We start from the raw sequence: 25210 nt of genomic DNA on the forward strand, positions 1-25210 counted from the left end.
CAGCAGGTAAAAGCATTACACATAATCTAACTATGTGCATTTTAATCCTCAAAACCTACATAAAAATGAAAAGAAAAAACTGACCCCTCAAAGTTGGCCTCTGATCTCTACCCGTGCACCCTCCCATACACATACATACCCAATAACGAACAAAAATTTAAAGAAATTTAAAAGAGTAGAAAAATCAGCAAATAGCAGTTGTGATTCAAACCAAATAAAACAAAAACAAAACAAACCATCCACAATGCTTTGGGATAACACTAAAATCCAATCATAGTTTTTAGAGTCAGGCAACACTAATCTAGGCATATTTGAAAGGGAGGAGTGTTGACCTACAAACTGCCTCCATCAGACTGGTCTATGGGCATGTCTGTGAGAACATTTGCTGACTGCTGTGGGAGGCCCACTGTGGGCAGTATCATCCCTGGGCAGGTATGCCTATACTCCAATTAGCTGAGCAAGTCAGAGGGAGTGAGCCAGGAAGCAACTCTCCTCCATGGTCTTTAATTCAGTTTCTGTCACCCTGAGGGCCCTGGCAGAATCTTTGGCTTCCCTCAATGATGGACTATGTACGATACGGAATCCAAATAAACCCTCTCATCCCCCAACCTGCTTCTGGTGAGTGTTTTACCACAGCAACAGAACCACAGTAGAACAAATTCCTGTGTATCTGAAATTTCAGGTATAGAGCCACATATGTAATAAAACACCAGCAGAAAAAAAGTATAAATTTAAAAGTATGTTGGGTAATAGTGAAAAAGAGCACCTACACATAAATGTATTGGGTTATCTGTATTGTCAACAGACCAATTATACAGATTCCTTTGTTTTCGAAATAAGATAGTAAAACATAGCATCTAACACCTACCATGTAGTTAAATGGTTACCTTTTAGCATTTGTTCTTCTGCCCTCCTCTGCTCTTCTTCTTCCTTTTCTCTGTAGTAAGTTATTTTGCGTTCTTCTTTCCGTTGTCTTTTCCGTTCTTCCAGGCGATTGTGCCTTTCTTCTGCTAAGCGCTCTTCAAACTGTTTCAGTTTTTCCTGTGAATACAACAGTTGGCCTCCCATGGGTCAACTTTTTCAAGATATAAACCAGCAATAACACTTTTTTCACTTGTAAGTTCACAATCTCTGAAAGCCATAGAAAGCAGCCACCGCATAACTAAGAAAGCACAATCTCTTAATGGGTAAAGAAATTTTATCAGTGTCAAGTTTCTAAAATTAAAAATTAATATTATCTACACATTGAACTATTACCACCGAGAGCAGTGTACACATTTTAGGCAGTAGATTCCATTCCTGGTTCCACTCCCTACCACACACACACACACACACACACACACAAACACACGAAAAAATTTATAAAATAAAATTTATAACAAAGAAATTGACTAAGAACTTTTTTAACAACTTTCTAAAAACATCATTGATATAGCTTATTTCTTCTTTTTTTCTTTTTTTTTTTGAGACTGGGTCTCTTTACATAATCATAGTTGTCCTGGAACTCAAGATACAGAACAGGCTCACCATCCCAACTCAGATCTGTTTGCCTCTGCCTCCTAAGTGCTAGGATTAAAAGTGTACACCACCACACCTGACCCTGATCTAGTTCATCTCAAACAGAAAAAAAAAAACTAAAAAACACACATGAATCTGGAGCTAGACATGTGATGTGCCTAAATTCCAACCTCCACCCCAAAAAACCCACATTTCTATGAAATGAGAAAAACCAACTTTCATTTTTGAAAGATTTGAGATCAAAGTATCTCCCAACTCTTCTATACAAATATTGAATAATTATCTGTTTAACTCAAGACAAAATAGGGCAGTATGTTTAAGGAGAATTCTGAAAAACAAACAAAAAATCCTAAAAGCTCACAAATGAACTTTCCCTTAAGCACAGGGAGCTCACCTCGTAGACTGATTGCCGGGCAGCTTTGAGCCGCATCACAAATAGGTCTCTGTCTTCCAACATTCGTGACATCCGATTCTTATGTTCCAAAGCTTTTTCTCGTTCCAGTTGCATTGTAGTAATCTGAAAGTGCACAACACAAAGGGTAACCTCCAAAACGTGTCATTCCTAATTGACTCCAAAGATTCTAACAGACATTCTTTAAAGCTAAAAAGCTTTTCTTTCTCTATTCTATCTTGCATTGAAACCATAGCATCCTAAAAGATCCCCAAAACAGAAGGCAGGGACAAAAGGTAAACAAGTCCTAAAAGGTTTAGAGGATACAATCTAGTTTTACTAGAAAATAAGGCAGACTTTCTTCTCAGCCCTATGAAAATGCAGAAGTTTACAGACTGCCCTAAGCTTTTGATCTGCAACAGTTTTCATTAATTACCTAGTTTAAATACTTGTATCTAAGAAGTATCACAAAAATCCCAACTTACCCACTAAAAATAAATAAATAAATGACAACACAAGGCCTATAAATCTTAGGATAGTACTCTTGAGACAGCAGGTGCTACAAGACCTCACAAGTATGCCCTTTCATTTTTTTGTGCATATAAGGCTGTAACCTATAGTATATTAAGCCTCTATTGTGAACATTTCTCTTATGACCAAAAGTAGTAAGCAGCTGTTTAAAACACTATTTTTAGAAAAAAAAAAAACCTCAAACTTTCACTGGCTGACTCTAACTTTACAGTCTATGACACCACAATGAAATGAAAACCTTACTCTTTCTTCTTCTTGTTGTTCCCACAGATCCATGTCTTTAACCCTTTGTTCCTCATAAGCACTCTTTATCAAAGGAATTTCTTCCAAACGTTTAGCTCTTTCAAAATAGTCAATCTGAATGAGATAGAAACAAATGCAGTTTTACATATTTCAATTTCAAGACAGGGTTTCTCTGGCTGCCCTGGAACTTGCTCTGTAGACCAAACTGGCCTCAAACTCTAGATACCTACCTGCCTCTGCTTCGCAGGTATGGGATTAAAGGTATGCACCACCACTACCTGGCCAAAAATAACTCCTTTTTATTAGCAATCCCATTAGGCAGGAGGATCAAGAGTTAAAGGCAATCCTCAGCTGTAATGTAGTTTGAAATCTGAAGATCTTGTTTAAAAAATAAAGAAAAAATAATAATCAACACATCCTCATTTACCTTCTTTTCTTGATTCTTCAGGCGTTCCTGAAGTTCCTTCTTTTCTTTCTCCAGTTGTTCAACCTGTTTGGCCATGATAAAATCTGGATCCAATTCTTCAAGGTCCTGATAGCAACACAAAAGCAGAATCGTCATAAAAAAATTTACTTATTTGAGACAAGGCCTTTTTCTATAGCCCTGGCTATCCTGGAATCCACTATGTAGAGCAGGCTGGCCTAAAACTCAAGAGATCCACCTATCTCTGCCTCCCAAGTGCTGGGATTAAAGACAACTCCTGGCTATAAATATTTTCATAATTATGAGAGAAGAGTATATGTGCATTTGAGCAACGATGCCTCTAAATATTTTTATAATTATGAGAGAAAAATATATGTACATTTGAGTAATGATGCCTGAATTTCAGAAGTATTGAATATAGCTGGAACTAGAACAGGTAGTTGTAAGCCACCTAATCTGGGTGCTGGGAAGTGAACTTTCAACTCATATCCATAATTGTTAAGCCATCTCTCTCCAGGCCACAAATTAGAAGACAAATATGACTAACAATCAGCTAAACTGGCTGCTTTCTAGAATCAAATCCTACAATACTGTAAGTAGGTAGTCAGTTAACAAAATTAACCAAATGGAAGCTTAAGAGTAAAGACGCGTCTAATGGCTGATGTGCTACATACTTCAATGTCTATATCTTTGAATGCTTTGGCACCCAGTTCTGTCTTCTTGATCTGCTCTAACCGCTCTCGAACAGTTTTTTTCTTAATTTGCTCATGTTCCTGAAGGATTCGTTCCTTTTCTCGTTCCTTTGCCTCCTGGCGAAGCCTCTCCTCTTCAGCCTTCCGTACTTTCTGAAGTTCAGCTTCCCTCTGCTCTAGTTCTTCTTTCTCACGTTGGATATTCAGACTCTCAAGACGCTCTTTCCTTTCCTCAATTGTCTGTCGGCGAGCCAGAATCCGCTGATGTTCTTTTCGTGAATTTTTAAGATATGCAGTAACTGCCAACTGATGTTGTTCTTCTTTCTCTTGCTTCAAAAACAAATGCATTTAATATGATCATCAATGTACCCTGCTATTAGATATCAATAGTAAAAACAATTGTGAAATACTGGCTTTCCACAAATATGCATTTAATAAAAGATAATGTAGTATAAACTACTGTGGTACTACAGTTATTTAGTCTCTATAAACACAGCCTAAAACACTATTTGCTCGTCTATCACTATTCTTGGCACCAAAACTTGTTTTAAGCCAAGAAAAATCATACATAGACCTTATCAACAATAATGTAGTAAGAACACAATCACATCAACAACTGGCCAAGGTCATAGTATATGTAGTCTGCTGTCTTATATAACAACCTATCATTACTATATAAGCCAAGAGAAATTACTTTTACTATTGAAAGGCAGTTCAATGACTTGTCTTGGCAAAGGCATCACAAACACGAGTAAATAGGAAATCAAACTCTTCTGCAGATTTCATCTCAAACCATATTGTGAAAGATGTATTCAAGTCCTTTAAAACTTTTATAACTCATATCCCCTCTAAACACACATACCAGAATGTGAGTGGGCTTGATGACCTCAAGTGCTTTTGCAAGCACTGAGGACATTGCTGTGAGTTGATTTCTTATTTGTTCTGAAGGCATGCTCTGCAGATGAGGACCAATGGGAGCATCTTCTCGAGTTGCATAATTCAAATCTGATCCAAAACTCAGAGTCCGAGAAGTGTGGTCAATACGAACCTTTGAAAATTAAATTATGAGTAACCAAACTTATATAGTACCCACTGAATTTTTTTTATGGTACCCTTGTACCAAAAGCAGAGAAACAAAAGATCTGTGTCTTTCTAGTTCTCAAAGATCTTCTAACTTGCCACCAGTGCTAATTTATAGCACATACCTGCAGGTCACAGTGCCTGGCTGCATCTACTATGGCCCGTTCCAGTTGGAAAGCATCAACAAAAGGAACCAGAGAAGTCAAACGAGAAAACTCAATGCTCTGATATATCTGTGCCACCTGCACACATACACACAAAAAGACAAAAACAAAAAAAACACAAGATTAAAACAGCTACTACTTAATCACACTTTTTATGTGCAATTTCATGGCAACTACAGGAAGAAGATATTATGCCCACTGTTCACAAAGGGGAAAAAAAACTGAAGTTCATACAATTCAGGTTAGCAATAAACTAATATAACTGGAGTTTCAATCCCAGGCTCCAAATCATATGCTATAACCACATTGTACATAACCATCTTCTGAATTCCTGGTACCATAAATCAAAAAACCTAAACAGCTTGCTACTTACCTAATATAAATACTTCCAATTACTTTTTTTGTCTGAAGGAGACTGGCAGCATTACTACATATAGTTATTCTGCTAATTAACCTTCAACTATTTGTATAGCACATAAGAAATAACCCTGCTCACATATTAAAAAGAAAGCAGGTCAATGAAATGTGCAAACACACCACCAAATGAAAATAAAGTACAAAGCACTTAAACACTAACAAACTCCATCACTGAAAAATAGCCTTAACACTAGACTAACATGACAAAAAGACCCTAAAACCTAGTATGAGCAAAAGCATTTATTACTGGTATAACGCTCTACTAATTTAATCTCAGGAGCTGCTAAAGTTTTAAATAAACTGTGTGACTAATTCCACATATGCTACAAAAAGTCTCACTCATGTGCAAACTTACATGCATGTTAAGTGATACTGTTAACACTTTCTAATGGGGAAACCCTAAAAGGGGCTCCAGCAGCACTCAAAATAGGTGTTTTCATTAGTATTATCTGAAAAGTGTGCTATAGAACTTTCAGACTATATGAAAAAAATCATGTAAATAGGAAGTTAAAGAAATAAGGCAGACCTATATTAACAAGGAATCAGGGGCAGGCTTAGTGATACACAAGTTTAATCCCAGGACTTGGGAGGCAGAGGGAGACAGTGACAGGCACATGTCTGTGTGATCTAGGCCAGCCTGGCCTACACAGTGAGTTCCAGGACATTAAGAATGGTAGTGATAGTTTGGGGGGAGGGGGGTGCGTGACGGCAAAAGGTACACCCTAAGGAAAACTTAAGAGTATTTGACAAAGAAAATTAGGGGAAGAGGGAAGAACAATTTTTAAGTCACTGACTCTATTTCAAAATTATAAATACAAAAATTTGGGCAGGAGTGGAATTTGGAGTAGCTTGTACTTAAGTAATTCTAACTTTTTTTTTCCAGTTTTGTTATCAAAATAAAGAGTAAAGTGGCTATGGAGAGAAGATTCCAAGGCATTCAGTCTAGCTAAATTGCGAGCTTCAGATTCAGTGACAGATGATCTCAAAATACTAGATAAGACAGTAACAGAGGAAAGACAACCAATGTCCATCTCTGGCCTCCATAGACTTGTGTGCACTTGTACAAAGCAAGTGTGCATACAAACACTACCTGATACATACAGAGTCAAGGGCAGAAATGTTTCTCCATAAAGCATTTGCTTGAATTTTACCTGCTGCAGAAGGCGGAGTATGGTATTGTTCTGTAGTTGTGGTACATATTGTTGTAATTCTGGTTCCTTTTCAGGTTGTTCCCTAACCCAATTTAATACCTATAATCAATTAAATTGAGAAAAAAAATTACAATTTATATGGACCAGACACAAAACTAATTCACATTCTTTCAACTTCTTTATATATTACACAAAACAGCATCTACTATATATAAAATTCACTGAACACTTGTCTGAAGGTGACTGACAGCAATGACTAAAATAGTCATGCTGCTAATTTACCTCCAAGTTTGTTTAGCACAACAGAAATATCTTTTCTCTTGATGTGAAAGAAAAAAGACAATAAAATGTGCATTTCTCAACACACACAGGAACAACACCACCTTAACAACCTTAAACACAATGCTCAACTGCAGTAATGCCATCCGTGTAGTAAAGGCCAAAATGACCATGCAAAGGCCTACCTTTGTGACTCTCTCACAGAGTTTTAGAGGGTTGAATTCTACCTCCAACCAGTTGTAAAGGTCTTTCACTTCTGGGACAACATATTGCAGTACATTAAATCTGACCTATAAGAAAAGCGAAGTTTAATTGCTAAAAAAAAAAAAAAAAAAAAAAATTTCCCTCTGAGATTCTGAACTGACAATAAATTAAAAGTAGATTATCTGACCTCAATTTCCTATAAATTCAAATAACCAACTATAATATCCCAATATTGTTTCTATTTATAATTAACAGTGAAAAATACTGAAAATCATAAACTGAACAGTAACATGCGATACTTGCAAAGACAACTACAATGGACAGTGCAAGATACATATCTAAAAAGGCAAAATAATAGGGCTTACAAAATAACTTACAGAAGTAACACAAAAATTACCAGGGCAGTTCTATTCTTAAGAGTCAAACAGGGAAAGTTCAGTGTCTACTAACAGCACAGTGCCGTATTTATTTAACAAACTCTGGTCCCCTCTACCATCAGGTACTACATACACGTGGCCAATCATGTTTAGATAATACTAATACTAATACTAATGACCTGCATACTTTCTTCATGTCATTATCACCTAATCGTGCATTACTATATACGTATTCTAAATAATCTGGAGATTATATTTCAATTTTATGAGTTTAGGCATAGATTACATGCAAACACAAGCACCATCCTATTTCAGACTACTAGTGTACTACTGCATTTTGATGTCCACTGGGATCTGAACCAGTATAATTCAGACACTAGGTATAACTGAAAACTGTACTTAACTCAATGTTACTTAACTCATCACATACCCTGATTAAGAACTACTGCTTTAACAAATTGCCTCAAATGAACAAGATATCTATTTCATCAGTGGTTCCCTGTCCACACATTAGAAGCCTGACAATGAATCTGAATTCCCACTTTTTGATCATGAATTAAAACTCACTAAGTTTTCTCTCCAAAGCAATAAATGTTCACTCATACTAACCATATCATTAATAAGGCCGATTCGTGTGGGTGGGGCTTGAAGACCTAGCAGTGTTGCAAGGCGTCGCTGCTTCTCAACTATAATACCATCCATATCCAAAAGTCGAGCAATGTCAGTTCGCTCAGGAGTAATAGGAATGGAAAGAGTTGCCAAAAGGACTCTAGTAGACATCCTGTGGTGAAGAAAGTTTTATTTGTTGAGATTGTAAATGTGTTTCTCTTTAATTATATATTGTAGGCCAGAGACAGAATATATGTAGCATATGAAAACTGAACTTCAAGGAAATGAATCCTGTATACTCAATCTCAACACTTAATGTGGCTCAACAGCAGTAAAGACATACTTCATTACCAAAATAATTAAAGGTAGCTTTAGAAACTAAGAAAATAGACTTTAAGTAATTAAACACAATCATGACAGAGAAGGGAAGAGGAGAGAAAAGATCAATTTTCACTTTCCTGAAACACGAGAAAATCTGAACTATAGAATACTAAGTAGCACAGCTTCCGTGCCCAGGAGACTGAGTAACATACACACGATTAAATTATCTGATGCTGTTAACCAATGTTACAGCATTCATGAGAAAAACATTAACACCATTAAGGAAAACCATTTAGTTGATTTCATATTCCTCTATAAAACTAAGAAACAGATACATGTGAAAAAAGCCAGTTTACTAATACAAAGAAAAAGGTAATGTGTGAATTACCTAATTTGTGCAAGGCAATAGGTTCAATTACTTCCTTGACCAAAAAAGAGAGAGACAGACAGACAGAAAGAAAGCAGCAACTAAAAACACACAAGCTATGTAAGATAGGGTTTGTTGTGGGTTTTCATTGTTGAAATATAGTTTTTCATTGTTGCTATATATAGTTTTAAAACAGTCAAAAACTGGCTGTGTATTTTAAGCTAGTTTTGAACATTTTGATCCTCCTGTGTTTTCACGACAATCTTACCAAATATTCTCCGGTTTTATGATTCATGTTAAAAATGATTACTTTTTGCCAGGCAATGACAGTATACACCTTTAATCGCAGAATTCTGTAGGCAGAGGAGGCAGATCTCTGATTTCGAGGCCAGCCTACTCCTAGTCTACATAGCAAGTTCCAGGACAGCCAGGGCTACACAGGGCTACCTGGTCTCAAAAGCCAAAAAAACAAAAATAAACAAAAAAGCTCAAGACTTTTAATTTTTAACATGTAACAAAAGAAATAGACAGAAATTGAATTTCAAATGTTTATCTTTTCCCAGGTCTGGTGATGTAAGCTCTTTTTAAAAAGCAAGCAGCAACAATGAATGAGCCACATGTCCAAGTCAGCCATTCAATCCTTAGAGTAAGCAGAGCCTTTCCCTCCCCCAATATACTACAGTGTTGATAGTAGGTCAGTATAACACATTCTTACTTAATATACTTTTCACCTTACAGTGGGATTACCAGGATGTAACACTGCAAGTTAAGATCTGCTTTATACTACAGTTAATGCTTGGTAATAAGAAAGAACTTGATGGAACTAATTAATTATGCAACTTGCTTTAAGAATAGAATCTACCAAGACACAGTAGAAGGTTCACATGTTAAGACTACTTTTATGAATACAGTTTTCTCAATTGGGTTTCTGGTGGTATTTTCCCATCAGGTAGCAGAAGGGGTAGAAAAGGGCTCAAGAATAATCTTCAAGGAAAGCAACATCTTGGAAACACTTGGTGGTAACAACTAGATATTGCTCCTGGCTCCTAAGGAGCAGGGACACTGCTAACTGTCCTACCAGGCACTAGCAGAACCAGCAGTACACAACAATGTTTAGCCAATCTAAAATGTCCAAAAGCTAAGAAACCCTGGCTTAGAGCATACTACCACTTAAAAATAGTTTAATTTCACTACTATCCAACTACAATATTCTTACCTTTGCATCTCATCTTGTGTAAGATTCTTTCTCATTTCTCTAGAGAGATGATAAAGACGATGAAGTGTAGATGCATGGAACAGAGCATTTCCAGATTTCCAAAACACTGTTGAAACTTTGTTATAATAATTTGCCATCAACTGAGGCTTAGGTGGTTTTTTAGACAAGGAAAATAATCCATGAATATCTTCCACAGCTTTGAAGGCTTCCTAAAATGTTAAGATTAGTTAATTCTTTATTAATTAAACAAATTATAATCACTGAATTAAAAAAAATCAAGTATAAATCTTTTATGAAACTAAAACAGATTATAAATAAAAATAGAAAATAAAATGCCTAACAATTTCTCTAGAATTTGTCTGATAAATGAAATTGTTATAATTACTACCTTATTTTTATAGCTTTGTACTGTTACAAAAGGCTATCTTTGAAACCTTTAAACAACTTAGATAATAAAGTGTATCATAAGAAGAAAATTTTTGTGTATTAGCATTTTACTTGGAGCAATATAAAGGAAAAATCAGCAAGTAGAAACAGTAAAATACAGGTGACAAGGGTGGAGAAGATGGGGGCAGAGAGGGAGGAGAAACTGGTTGGGATGTAATATATGAAGAGAATATATCAATCATAGAAAACAAAGAATCCATGTGATTCTAAGTGGTGGCACAACGGATGAAATTTTCTTTGGGCTTATCCATCTTTCCTAATACAATCATGTTTGCTTGTCCCTTTAGAAGTAGGAATTCAAGATGGGTGTCCCTATAAAAAAGAAAAATACTATGGGCAAGAGAAGAAAATTATTTGCCCAAAAACTAGCAATTTTTTAGTTAATCCTTTGTAATTTCAGTTGACTCTTTTATGTTAAATATAAAAGCCTTTATGTTATAAAGCTACAAACGGATGTGAAGTATCATAAAGGGGGAGGAAAAAGGCCAGGAAGCTTTTCAGCATTGTCATCTCTAAAATGCGTTATTCATGATGTATGTATATTAAAACAGCACTTCTCCAAGTACAGAAAAGGTCAAGTGTGCGGTTTTAATGTCCAATCACCAACAAGTGCTCATAAAAGCCAATAAAGTTACAATGTATTATCATATTAAACACAGTATTAGAGAAAACTTTTAAAAAATATTATTTTATGTTTATCGGTGTTTTGCCTGCATATTTATCGAAGAGTGGGGTGGGAGGGGGTTATCAGAAGTTCTGGAACTAGAGTTACAGAAAGGTTTTAGTTGCCATGTGCGTGCTGGGAATTGAACCCAGATTCTCTGGAAGAGCAGCTAGTGTGCTCTTAACCACTGAGCCATCCTTCCAGCCCAGGAAACTGCCATAGTCTTTGTAGTAGCTAAAGACACTTAACACCAGCACTCAAAGAGGGAGAGGCAGGCAGATCACTGTGAGTTCAAGGCCAGCCTGGTCTACAAAGTGAGTCCAGGACAGCCAAGGCTACACAGAGAAACCCTGTCTCAGGAGAAAGAAAGAAAAAAAAAAGGGGGGGGGGGAAGAAGCTAAAAATGTCATCAGTGGTGTTGCACATGCTTACCATTTGGAAGGCTATGGGTTTAACTACCAGCACCAGAGAGTTGGAGATTTAGCTCATTAAAGTGCTGGCTTACCAAGTCAAGGGCCTGGGTTTGGTACTTAGTACAGAAGGGCATGCACACACAAACAGGTACTAACTCCCCACACCAAAACCAAACCAAATTGGGGGGGGGGGCGGGGGCAGCAGTAACAACAAAAACTCCTTCATATTTGCAATTTTTCTCCATCCTTTTTTTAATCAGACTCACAAAATGGTACCAGTCATAGAACCACATTTTGAACAGCAAAAACCATGATACAGGGTCTTTTTTTTTTTCCCATAAAAATAAAAAAAATTCCAAGTAGATTAGGAACTGAAATTAGAGCTCTTCCTGCTCTGTCAAACAACCTTAAATTCTCACATTACCTACTAAAATTAACCAGTAATACTAATACTCAAGAGGTGAAGGAAATGGTACAAAACTAATAGTTAACTTACCTGCCATAGTTCCATGCTAATAGCACTGTCCAACTGAACAAGTCTGGTTTCCAAATGCATGGACTGGCTCTCTGGATTATTAAGATTGATTGCTGTGCTTTGGTTATGGTGGCGCTGAATCTGTGATAAGTGCATTCGCAAGTTGTCACAGAGCTTGCGGAACTCAGCCTTGCGAGTATACTGGAGGCAGAATTTGAAAGCTGTACGCATAATTGTCAAACAAGAATTAGATATTTTCTGTCAACTTAAATATCTGAGTAAATTTTATGGGTCATATATTAAGATCAACTTTAGCAAGATTCACTAAACTCACCATTACTCTGTGTTATAGAGGGTTCCTTTTTTGTTTTCAAGACAGGGTTTCTCTGTGTAACAGAGCCGTGACAATCCTAGACTCTTTCTAGACCAGGCTGACCTCACTGAGATTGTTTCTGCCTGTGCTGGGATTAAAGGCTTGTGCCACCACACCCAGCCTGCTACAGAGTTTTAACTCCTTCCATGTACCTATGCCTCTACTCTGAATCCTAAGCAAATCAAAACACATGATCATCAGTCCTGGCCCAAAACATAGTTTTAGAAATTTACAAATACACACTCAGGAGATGGAGAGATGGCTCAACATTTGCCTACTCCAGAGGACCCAGGTTAGATTCCCAGCACCCACATGGCAGCTAAGGGCCATCTGTATGTAATTCCAGTTTTGGGCAATCAGTGCCCTCTTCTGGCCTCTGCAGGTACCAGGCAGGCAATGCAGGTGGTACAGACAATTATACAGTTAAAATACCCATACATAAAAAATAATTATTTCAAAACAAATTTAGAACTCATCTTCAAACACCTGTAAGAACAGAAACTGCTGGGCTGAAACACAATGAACTTATACTGTACATAAAAAGCAACATACTTTTGTACTATTTTCAACTACAGACACAGAAGGGCATATGAAATGAACTACTTACTCCATCATTAAAATACACAGCTAACAGTACTTTTTGGGATGCCTTTGCTCTTAAAAACAACATTTTGCTGAGTGGTAGTGCACACCTTTGACTTCAGAACTCAGGAGGCAGAGGCAATTGGATCTCTGAATACATAATCAAACAAACAGTATTTCTATATTAACATACCTAGAACAAGCTTGAATTAACCTCAACTCAATATTTTTATTAAATCATATTTTTATTAAATTAACATAACTAGAATATTATTAATATTAGAAATTAATATTAATTAATATTATAAATATTAGAAATTAATATTTTTATTAAATTAACATGCCTAGAACAAGTTTGAATTAACCTCAACTCAATATTTTTATTAAATCAGAAAAACAAAGTTTCTTGTGGGACAAATATTCACATGTCATACTTGCAAATAAACACAGGATCCAATATTCCTACTAAAAGTTATAGTTGAAAATTACCAACATATAAAGAAATTCTGATCCAGGTGTGGTGGATGAATGCCTATAAATCCTCAGCACAAGGGAGACAGAGGATTAGAAATTCAAGACTAACCTGGCCTGGTCTACTTAGGAAAACAAGACAAAACACAAAAGAAACACAGAAAGAAATTAAGAAGGTAATAATCGTTAAGACAATGCAGGGGCTGGAGAGATAGCTCAGTGGTTAAGAGCACTGTCTGCTCTTCCAAAGAACCAGGGTTCAATTCCCAGCACCCACATGGCAGCTCACAACTGTCTGTAACATAAATTCCTAGGGATCTGACACCTTCACACTAATGCACATAAAATAAAAATTAAATAAATTAAAGACTGACAATGCAAGCTTGTAAGTATAAAAAAACAAAACAAAAAAGTCAAGTAGTCACTCAGTTACACGGCTACATTCACTGGAGCAAAGAATGCTGTCAACCTAGTCCTTTTAGAGTTAAGGTGTGTACAGAAAGGCAACAAAGTATGAAGTAATCTGTGACATCAATAGTAAGCAATACTGCTTAACAATAAGAAATACACTAGGTGTAGTTGCTTAAGAGTAAGAAATAGGGGAGCCCAAGAGATGGCTCAGTGGTTAAGAGTACTGGGTGCACTCAGAAGGCAGAGGTAGGTGGATCTCTGTGAGTTTGAGGGCAGGCTGGTCTACAAAGAGAGTTCCAGGACAGCCAAAGTTGTTACACAAAGAAACCCTGTCTCAAAAAATGAGCACTGGCTGCTCTTCTAGTGATCCTGAGTTCAAGTCCCAGCAATCATATGGGGATCTGATGCCCTCTACTAACTTTCAGGTGTACATGCAGACAAAGCATTCACATGAAAGAAACAAGAATGAGAAATACAGTGGGCATAGTGGTGTGTGCTTTTAATCCCAGCGCTTAGGAAGTAGAGGCAGGCAAATTTCTGAGTTCAAGGCCACCATGGGTATGAATTCCAGGATAGCCAGGAATAGAGAAAAACTGCCTCCCTGATAGATAAGGATTAGATTAGATAAATAAGAGTGTGCAAGTAGAAAGGACAGATAAGAGACTTGGGGGTTGAGAGTGCTAGCAAGGCACTATAAGTGACGTGGAACCAAGAGGAAGCACTATCTGGTATTTGTGAGGAGACAGGGTCAACACAGAGAAGGCAGGGACTGCGTAATATGAGGACGGTGATGATCATGAAATAATGACATGAAAATTAAGCCTATTATTCTGTGTGCTAACTTTAAAGTCAACTTTTCAAATCAGTTTATTTATATTTCACATTGTCACTTTACCTTGCTGGGCAATATCATGGTAAAGACGCTCTACTCTAGAATTGTTTCGAAGAAGGTCCAAGCACTGCCTGTATGATTCCCACAGAAACTTGACCCAGGGAGTCAGTAGCAATCTGTCAGTGCGATCCTGGGTGTCTTCCCCACTTACTGCACTTAAGAGAACACTACAAAGAAAAATGCAAAGAAAATTATTCTAGATGATTTCCTACTTTACTGAAATCAGAAAGCCCAAACTAACAATGAGCACATACAGAATTTCTTCCTACAACCTCATATACACTTCAGCTGTTCCTTACCATCTGCATCTGAATTCTCAGTCTGTATTACAACTGTCTAAACTTTATACTACATGTTCTATCCCAAGGCAGAATTTTAAATATTGCTTACATATTTGCTGAAGTATACACTTTTGTAAGCCACTATGTGGCTGGTAGGAATCGAACTTAAGACCTCTGGAAGAACAGTCAAGTGCTCTTAACTGCATATACTTTTAAACTTCAAAGATAAGTGCCATGTAAAGAAAAACACTGTGCTAACTATCAAAATATTTACTATGATTTAAACTCACATACCTCTCAGGAGTCTGAATATTATCCAGATCTTCTATATCTAACACCATTTGTTGGGACTCTTCTTTAGCAGCTTCTGTTTTTTCCTCTGCTAATTTCAAATATGCCCTAACAACGTCTTCTAAAGATTTAATGTTTACCTACAGAAAGAAAAATGAATTTATTTTTCGCCAACGAACCAAAAAGTTTAAAAAGTAAATCTTAAGGAATAAAACTTAACTTGAAAGGTAAATTCCTCTAAAAGTTACTAAAAGCACTTTAAAAACTAAGCTCAGTACCTGCTGACAAATGTTCTTATATTGATATAACCCTTCCTTAGCCAAATGGCTCTTACGAAGATCCACACACAGTTCCAAGTATTTCAACATAATTGGCTCATGTATCTTCTGCCATGTTCTGTGCTTCTTACTTTTCATAACATCATAAAGAACATCCAGGGCAGGCTGCTTTTTGCCAACCTCAAGAAATTCTGGAAAAAAAAAAATTAAAGTTAGCTGTACACCACTATATAAAAATCTAAATAACTGACCAAGGATATGACTCAATCAACAGGTAAAGGCCACTGTGCCAAGCCTAACCCTTTGAGTTTTATCTCTGGAACCCACTCTTGAAAATTGTCCTGGGACCTCCACATGCCTGCATGCCCCCTCACTTGCACAAATAAATAAATGTAAATCTAAATCTTTGCTGACTGCTTTAATTTCTAGCTCATTCCCAACTTTTTTCTTAACACATTTGGTTTCTAATAGCAAGCCTATAATTGTTCAATGCATAATGACAAAAAGATTAGCATTACCTCAGAATATAGTGTTCATGTGGAACTCTTGGTGATTTTAAAATTCCAGTAACTGAAATCATGGACAGGGAAATCTCCCCTAGTAACTAAAAGTTCAAGTATCGATTCATTACATTTCTGTGGCTGATTAAATATCTAGGCGTTCATGATAAGGAGTAGATTGTCTTTACTAACTATTTTAAGACCAGTTGACTACAGGGCAATGGTGGCACACGCCTTTAATACCAGCAGTGGAGAGGCAGAGGGGACGGATCTTTGTGAGATCAAGGCTAGCCTAGTATATAGAGGGTGGATCTTTCTGAGTTCAAGGCCAGTCTTGGTCTACAGAGCAAGTTCCAGGACAGTCAAAACTATACAAAGAAACCCTTTCTTAAAAAACCAAAAAATAACGAGTTGACTACATTTAAATGGGTTTATTTCAGGGCTTTGCTCTCCATCCACTCTCAAAGAATCTAGTGAAGTCTTGGAATTAAATACTACCTTTTGGGTCAGTTGGGTCTCTTGTCTAACATAGGTTAGAGACTTTCCATACAAATTTTACATCTACAAAATAGCTTGCTAAGATTTTGACTGGAATCACACTGAATGGTTATAGATAAGACAGTCCACCCACTGCTACTACATAAATGGCCATAGAAACACACACCAAAAAAAAAAGACAAGAAGACTAACTAAAAAGCGGGTTCATGGGTCTGGAGAAGATGGCTCAGTTGTCTGAGTTGTCATCAGGCAACTCACAACTAACTACCTGTTAACTTTCAGGTCTAGGGGATACAGCTTCTGACCTCTTCCAACACTTTACACACACTTACTCTCTCACAATAACATGGTATGTCTATGCAACAGAGTTCAAAAATAAACCTTAAAAAAGTAAAAGGAGGGGATGGAGAGATGGCTCAGCGGTTTAGAGCATTGACTGTTCTTCCAGAGGACCTGGGTTCGATTCCCAGTACCCATATGGCAGTTCATAACTGTCTGTAACTCCAAGATAGGACAGCCTCACACTGACATACATTCAGCCAAAACACCAATGCACATTAAAAAAAAAAAAAGTAAATAAACTATAACTGCTGAGCCATGTACCTAGCCCCAAAAACTTTGCTGGTTGTTGGTGGTACACGCCTTTAGTCCCAGCACTTGGAAGGCAAAGGTAGGAAGATCTCTGAGTTCAAGGCCAGCCTGATCTACACACACAAAAAAACCCTGTCTTGAGGAAAAAAATAAAATACTTTTAAATCAATCATCAAGAGAAATAGCAATCAAAATGCAGCAGTTTAAATATAAGTGTCCTCCCCAGCTTCAGATTGGTATGTACTCCCTAATCAAATACTATTAAGAGTTGCCCTTTAAAGAGGTAACTAGATCAAAGGGTTCCATTCTCTAAATGCAACAAGTAACTTTTATACTAGAATTTGATAGCTTCCTTTTTGTTTTATCTCTTTTATCAGGCACAGGAATATTATAAATTTCCTCCTGAGGAGACAGTAATAAGGCAGGTACCAGCCCTCACTAGATACTGAACCTGCCACCTTACTAATCATGAATATTTTTAACCAGCAGAAATAAAAGAAATAAATGACTGATTTTGGTAAAGTGCCCAAGATTATGTTATATTTAAAACATAATTTGAGGGTAAAACATTAGTTTTACTACATCTACATTTTTTAAATGTTTATTTTCCTTCTAAAGAATAGTCTTAACTCAATGGTGGGCTCTTTGACATGCCCACACACAGGGGGGAGCAGCTCTGCTAGGCCAGAGCTTTGCCAGTCCTGAAGATACCTGATAAACCAGGGTCAGATGAAAGGGGAAGAGGTCCTCCCCATCAGTGGACTTGGAAAGGGGCAGGGAGGAGATGAGGGAGAATGGGATTGGGAGGGAATGAGGAAGCAGGATACAGCTGGGATACAAAGTTAATAAACTGTAACTATTATAAAAAAATTAAAAATTAATTAAAAAAAAAAACAAATATTCTTGGCCACTCTGGAGCCAGAGGCAGGTGTGACTTCACAACCAGCTGCCAGCCTGGTCTGAGTCCAGGACAGCCATGGATATACAAAGAAACTGAGTCTTAAAAACAAAAATAAGAGAGAGAAAATGAAAGAAAATAATAATCTTGGGGCCAGAGATAATAGCCCACACCTCTAATACCAGCAAAGAAGCTGGGGTAGACCTCTTGTGAGTGTGAGAACAGCCTGGTCTACACTGCAAAACCCTGCCTCCACCTTCCCTAAAACAAAAAAGGTGGAGCAAGGTGCCTTTAATCCCATACAGAGGCATCTTTGGTCTATAGAGTGAGTTCCAGGACAGTCAAGGCTACCCAGGGAAACCCTGTCTCCAAGCGGGGGAGGGATTCCCCAACCCCCTCCCCCACCCATTAACCTGAATTTTGGATGAAGAAGCTTTGCCATAAACCAATCATGTTAGAAGCCCTAGGCTCAATCCACAACACCATTGAGGCTGGAACACTTGTTGCTCTTTCCGAGGAGCCAAGTTCTGTCCCCAGCACCCATATGGTGGCTCACAACCATCCCAGGAGATCTGATACCCTCTCTTCTGAACTCTGTGGATATTAGACACATACAGGCAAAACACTCATACATGAAACGCCAATAAGTTTCTTATTAGAGAGTTTACTAGATCTACAGGTTTAATGACTCTGATTTCAGGAATGGTACTTCCCAGTTCTTCCAGTTAAAATACTGTTCCAGCTCTCCCACACACTAAGTTCATACCTGAACAAATCACACAATGTATCAAAAACTAAGCATCTTTACAAAATATTCTGACTCCTCTTATTTATCAGCAATGTTTTCCTTCCAGTGCTGGAGATTAAACCTAGGGGCTTGCCTCCGATGTGCCAGGCTCACATCATCAGTAACTCCAGTTCTAGGGGATTCAATACTCTCTGACACCCTTTTTTGAGCTCTGAGAGGGCACTATTTGCACATAGTTATAGGCATACATGTAGGCAAAACACTCAAAGTTTCTTTTTGTAAAAAATTGTAACAGCAACATTAAAATGAAATGTTATACCTAACCCCCAATTTTATACTAAGGATTTAAATTTCAAGCTATTAAATACTTTCAATATAAATATAAATCAAGTTAGTTAAGGACTGAACCCCTAATTAAATAAAATACAAAACACTGGAAATGTAAGCTTAATCCACAATATGTAATTTTTAATGGGAGGTTTCTTTACTTTTTAATTAAAATTTTTTATTACCTTATTTGTATGAGTGTTTTGCCTCATATGCATGTCAGTTGAAGATGGATTCCCATTCAGTTAGAGTTATAGTTGATTATGAGTCACCATGTGTGTGCTGGCAGTCAAACCCAAACTCTACCCCAAAAATGTAATTTCTTAATGTAACTTTTAAAGTCTTGCTAAAGAAGCTTGATGTGGTAGAATCAAATCTGTATCATTAGCACTGAAGGAGGTTGAAGCAGCAGGATCAAGTTTGAAGACAACCTGGGCTACCTAATAAAGCTCTGCCTCAAAACAAAAACCCTACAAAAGTAAACAAACTGTTAATGACAGAACTAAGAATCATTTTCTACTTTCAGATGGGCCAAAAAGTCTGAGTCCAAACTCATCCTTTCTAGCTTTCAAAGTTTCAAATAAACTAAAGGAAGCACACTTAAATAGAAAAACGTTTGCTTGGTATAATGGAACATGTCTTTAGCCCCAACACTCAGAAGGCAGAGGCAGGTGAATTTGAGGCCACAGAACATCCAAACCACCTGAGACCCTGTCTACACACACCTACACACACACACACACACACACACACAAAATGCAACAGATAACCTCATCCCACCAAATAAGAATAAGGGGTGGGACATGGACAGTAACCAATTTTGTAAAACAAAAATACTAAAATTGAAAACAAACTTTTCATGATGATCCATGGTGGAGTCTTTAACTTACAAATATGAAGACTTGGCTCCTTGAAATTAATGGGGTGGTAAGACTATTATGGCAAGAATTATTTCAACCCTTAAATAAATTTGAGATTAAGATTCTAAAAACTGAAATCCAAAATCATAGGCATCATTAGAAGAAAGGACACTATAATTATCTTTAGGATATAACTGAAACCATGTATTTACCAGTAAAGGTTCACACCAAACCTTCATTTTTCACTAATTTGTGCAACAGATGAAGTATCTAGCTATGTTACTACTCAGTTGTGGGGTTTTCATAACAGCTTTATCTTTTAATGCAGGAGCTTTAGAGTGTGGATGTAAACTGAAAGGCTTTGACATTTCCCCCCCAAAATTAGGTCTTAAGAGTGACTTTAAAAAATAATTAATTAAATAAAAATATATTGTGTATAAAAAAGAATTAAAAAAGTGACTTGAAGAGCTATTTTATTTAACTTTATTAAAACAATGCAACAGATTGGGTCTAAATATCCCTATGGCTACAAATGCTAAAAATAAAACATTCAGATGAGAAAATTTCTGAGAAGTGAAAAGCCCTTTTACCATCTACTTCATACTCTATAAGCAGTGCTATCTATGTGTGATAGACAAGCTGCTCATGTCAAGTTCCTTGGAAACTAAGACACCCACCTCTTGCTACTTTAGAAACTAATCATAGCAAGAACTCAATACAGACCTTTGGAAAAAATACACAAATAGGACCCAAGTTACCCACACAGTACTAGACTACTGATACTTTCCAACCTGCTCCTCATTAATCAAGTCTACTTCAACTTACAAACAGTGAAAAGAAATTTAGAACTCATAATGTAACCTTTCTACATTAAAAGTTACTGAAACATTAAGTTCACATGAAGATTCCAAACAAAGTCAACATGTTACTATGTATCTATGTAGGCCAAAGACGGCAGTGCTTTAGACTATGAGGGAAAATGACTGCTGGTGAATGTTACAACTTATATGTATATGCAACAACTATTACCTTATAAGTCCACCCAATTCCATTTTCTACAGCACAACGTAATTCTACGTTTCAAAACAGTCCTAACTCAGCTACAGTTCTGATTTCAATAGTAAATTAGTGTTACTATTAGGTTAGTTATCCAATTGCATAATTATTCTACTCCAGAATGCGCCCTATTATCTCTCTCACACACACTTAGTATGTAACCAACACATCTCTATTTCTGACAGATTATCAGCAGTACTTTTTCTAAGTACGGATTCAAATGGCCATTTCACAAAATTAAACTTCCACTTCTAACAATCTTGCCAAACAAACCTGCAACATACATGGTTTGTTTTGATCGGAGGAGTTAAAAGAGGGACAGATACAAAATTATCAGATTTCCTTTTTTTATAAGGGCAGTTTTTAAAGGTCAGAGATGTGCACAAGACTTGTCTATCACACAACATTAGCGATCAGAGTAAGCCCTTCCTGCCAGCGCCAGGGCTTAAGCACACATATGGAAATAGAAATGGCACCCGGTGGCGCTGCGGTGGAGGGGGAAAAAAAAAAACAAAACTGATCTGGATAATCAAGAGACCTAGGTTTTAGTTTCTTGACACTCCCAAGTGACCTTGGGAAAACAACTCTTTCTAGAGGCTTGCCTGGGGAGGACTTCTTTTAAATCCCTAAAGAATGTGAACTTTTCGGATTCCGAATAGGCTTTCGAAATGACCCTAATCAATTCGAGGGGGGGGAAGATCACAAGAAACAAGGTAATGAACCAGAGGCCCAAAGTGCAAAGTAGTGATTATCTGAGGGAAGTAGACTCTGACCCAGAAGGCCTCCGCGTGGGATCTGGAGCCAAACGTGCCTGAGAAGTGGGGTGGAGGTAGGCTAGCCTGGCTCAAGGCCCTGCCGGGAGGTGGAGCCGAGGTTCTCGCGTGCATTGTCCCCGGGAGGGAGCCATGTTTCCTCCACACGGCACTCCCAGATGGCGGCCGGGAGCGCGGGGGCCTCCCAAGCAGCCCGCGGGTCCGATAAGCCAGCGGGAGGCCAACAGAGGCATAGGATCTCAAGACCTGAGAGACCTGTGGCCCCGCCACGCAAACATCAGGCGGCAGCCAGGGAAGGCAGGCCGAGGCGACGGTTCCCGATCCGCGCCTTCCGCCGCCGCCCGGTTGAGTGGGTAGGCCATGCCTAGACAGGGCTCGGGTGGCGGCTGCCGTGACCACTGACCTCCACGGCCTGGGCTGCGGGTAGCAGGCCTGGGCCCACGAACTCCGGGCCTTGGGCAGGCCCTGCGCGGCGCGACCCGCAGCCTTACTCACCGTTGGCGCGCTTGAGGGCATTTTCCGGCCTCTGGAAATAGGCCGGCATCTTGGCGGTAGGCTCAGCTCACTCGGCGTCAGCGAACTCCCTAGTGGCCTGGACCGGGAGAGAAGGCGGAGGGGGACTAGCGCGAGCTTCCACGCGCCTCGCCAGCAGTCGCCCGCGCCCAGCCGGCCAGAGACGGAAAGGAAGGAGCCACGTGACTCCCTCGCGGCGGCACCGCCGCCGCCCGAGCCCCGGATGTAGAAGGCTGGCCTCTGCGCATGCTCCGCCTGTCACTGCGCGCAGGCGCGCTGGTATCTTAAGCGCGGGCTGACGTGGCGGCGGTTGCCGGCGGCGCGAACTGTAGTGTACGTCTTTGGGGCGCGGGAGGGGACCTTAGGGACAGTTTTCTCCTGCCAGCACTGCTCCAGAGAACATAGGGTGGGAAAGGGAAATGTGTGATCGGATCTGCGACGAGAAAAGGCAGTGTCTACACAATCATTCCCAAAACGACTTGTGCGTAGGCAGGCCGTGTTAAGATAAGATCGCTACGGCAGGGGACCTCGCCTGGCTATCTGGAAAGGCTGAATTTACTTCACGGAAGTGCTGAGCAGTGCTGAGAGCAGGTACCGCAGGCCCTTGGTGCTCACCGCCAAGAAGCAGGGCACCAGTCGCTTGACTAACAAGGAAGGGGAGGGAGCTTGCGAATTAAGAAGGTACTTGGTATCCTTGTAGGGTTAGTGTCACAAGGATTCCCGAGAGACAGCAAGTGGGAACAGAGCTACACATAGGGAAAAGGCCGTGGAACATAGATAGCAGATTGTATAATATTTGAAAATAGGCGAGTGTCGTCGATTTTTACATACAGCCCACGTCACAAACAAATACAAGAAATGTGAGTTGGTGAGGAAAAGGTTTATTGCAAGCCATGTCTTTTATTGCTAATTAACAAATTTAGTATTCACAGATTACTATGCGTAGTGCTTCACAGCCATTTAAACCGCGTCAGGTTGTTAGGTTCTTGGTAGGAAATTAGGTTAATTTCAGGGCTGAGGATGTACAGTGGCAGAGTGCTCACATAGCATACACAAGGCCTTTACCTCAGTCCCTATAGGCCAGCACACAAAAGTTAAGAGGAAATTCAGAAGGAAAAGATAGAATAAATTATTGCAAGTTTATTACACATTTTACAATAATAGATATGGGATATGTGAATTAATGGGATACTGTATCATTGAATGAGGAATCCTTTCTTTAAAAAAAGATTCGGGAGGTGGTGACCCACATCTTTGATCCCAGCACTCAGGAGGCAGAGGCCGGCAGATTGAGTCCGAGGCCAGCCTGGCCTACAGAGTTTTAGGACAGGCAAGACTACCCAGAGAAACCCTTTCATGAAAAACAAACTAATTTTAAAGCTATGTAAAGGTCTGAAGAGATGGCTCTACATCTTAAATCGTTTGCTAGTCCTGCAGAGGGCCTTTAGTTCAGTTCTCAGCATCCATGTCAGACTGCTAATAACCACCTATAACTCTCCTTCCAGAGCTATCTTATAACCTCTGGCCTTCCCCACACCTTCATTCACATGTACATACCCACACGAACACAAAAACACATTAGAAACAATAAAAAAGAAATATGTTAAAGTTGATTTCAAGAGTTCTTCCTAAAGAATGTTTAGGTCATGCTAAAAGCACACAATTTTACCTCCCAAAGTAAATACCAGACAGGGTTGCTGAAAAAAAACCGCCAGTACTAAGAAGCTTTAGCAACTGTTTTATGGGCAAGATCAAGGAATTTCTTTGTGTATATTATAATTAAGTCAGGTTTTAAAAGCCAAACATAAAGAGCAAATAGTTCTTTCATGCAGTTTTTATTACATAAAAACTACTTCATAAACTAAAGAAAGATGGAAACAATAAAAAGAAACTTGGCCTAAATATTAGAAAAGGCTTTCTCACATTCTTGAATTCATTATCATAACAGAAAATAGTAAAAATATAAGCTGAAGAGATGGCTTTGCACTTAACAGCACTTGTTGCTCCTGAAGAGGATCTAGGTTTGATTCCAAGTATTCACATAGTGGATTACAATCCTGTATCAAAAACTGCAGTTCTCCAGTATCTGATGCCTTCTGACCTCTGCAAGCACCAGGCACACACACAATGCACATACATACATGAAAACAAAGTACTCAAAATCTAAAGAAAAAATTAAAGGTAAGATGGATTCAGCATTTTGGTAGGCCCACAGTCAGGTGAACACTAGAAAATTAAAAGATGAAGTGAGCTGGGTGGTTGTGGCACACGCCTTTAATCCTGGCACTCAGGAGGCAGAGGATCTCTGTGAGTTCGAGGCCAGCCTGGTCTATAGAGTGAGTTCCAGACAGCCAAAATTACAGAGAAACCCTGTCTTGAAAAACAAAACAAACAAAAAAGAAGTGAAATCAAATATCTCTCATAGTGATAAATTTACCTATATATTATTTAAAGCATATGAAGCAGTGGTGATAAAATAGCCAATCATTTAAATGCATTGATTGAAATTAGTCAAATCAGTAATATACAGTGGCTGGTATCTATAGTCCCAGCCACCCAAAGCCTAAGACAGAAGGATTGCTTGAACCTAGGCATTCAAGACCAGCTGGGCAACTTAGAAGACACCATTTCCAACAATTTATTTAGAATCTGGTACTCTTTGTTAATGAACGTAATAATATTGATTACCAGGGTAAGTACATTCCACCAACAGGTTTTTGACACTAGCTAGCAGCCATAATGTTAAGTGTTAGAGATGGTGATACTGAATGCTTCCCTGGTAAAATATATATGTTTATACAATGAGAATTGAGATAAGATCTAATTGGACCAGGAGAAAAGCCTAATTGTCTAATGATTAATGCTTATTTAGCAAGAAAAAAAA

At 38.4% G+C, this 25210-nt stretch overlaps 1 protein-coding gene and 2 non-coding genes across 3 annotated transcripts in view; all 3 read right to left on the reverse strand.

Moving 5' to 3' along the window:
* The window catches only part of Eif3a (eukaryotic translation initiation factor 3 subunit A), a 31650-nt gene extending 9139 nt beyond the window's left edge, over positions 1 to 22511 (reverse strand). Inside the window, exons 1-16 of the mRNA XM_021664764.2 lie at positions 22309 to 22511; positions 15563 to 15753; positions 15288 to 15424; positions 14716 to 14879; positions 12005 to 12204; positions 9985 to 10193; positions 8081 to 8252; positions 7076 to 7180; positions 6612 to 6710; positions 5005 to 5121; positions 4662 to 4847; positions 3782 to 4129; positions 3111 to 3215; positions 2684 to 2797; positions 1913 to 2035; positions 888 to 1041 (exon numbers count right to left, since the gene is read on the reverse strand). Coding sequence (XP_021520439.1) covers positions 888 to 1041; positions 1913 to 2035; positions 2684 to 2797; positions 3111 to 3215; positions 3782 to 4129; positions 4662 to 4847; positions 5005 to 5121; positions 6612 to 6710; positions 7076 to 7180; positions 8081 to 8252; positions 9985 to 10193; positions 12005 to 12204; positions 14716 to 14879; positions 15288 to 15424; positions 15563 to 15753; positions 22309 to 22357 — 2473 coding nt within the window. The 5' untranslated portion in view covers positions 22358 to 22511. The remainder of the gene's footprint in view (positions 1 to 887; positions 1042 to 1912; positions 2036 to 2683; positions 2798 to 3110; positions 3216 to 3781; positions 4130 to 4661; positions 4848 to 5004; positions 5122 to 6611; positions 6711 to 7075; positions 7181 to 8080; positions 8253 to 9984; positions 10194 to 12004; positions 12205 to 14715; positions 14880 to 15287; positions 15425 to 15562; positions 15754 to 22308) is intronic.
* LOC132651502 (small nucleolar RNA SNORA19) lies at positions 5443 to 5574 on the reverse strand. The gene has a single exon (XR_009589136.1). It is a non-coding gene; the product is annotated as a small nucleolar RNA SNORA19 (small nucleolar RNA).
* Positions 6839 to 6966, reverse strand: LOC132651503 (small nucleolar RNA SNORA19). Its single transcript, XR_009589137.1, has one exon. It is a non-coding gene; the product is annotated as a small nucleolar RNA SNORA19 (small nucleolar RNA).
* Positions 22512 to 25210: the final 2699 nt, after the last annotated feature.

Source organism: Meriones unguiculatus, chromosome 1 (genome assembly GCF_030254825.1).
Source record: "Meriones unguiculatus strain TT.TT164.6M chromosome 1, Bangor_MerUng_6.1, whole genome shotgun sequence".
NCBI lineage: Eukaryota > Metazoa > Chordata > Mammalia > Rodentia > Muridae > Meriones > Meriones unguiculatus.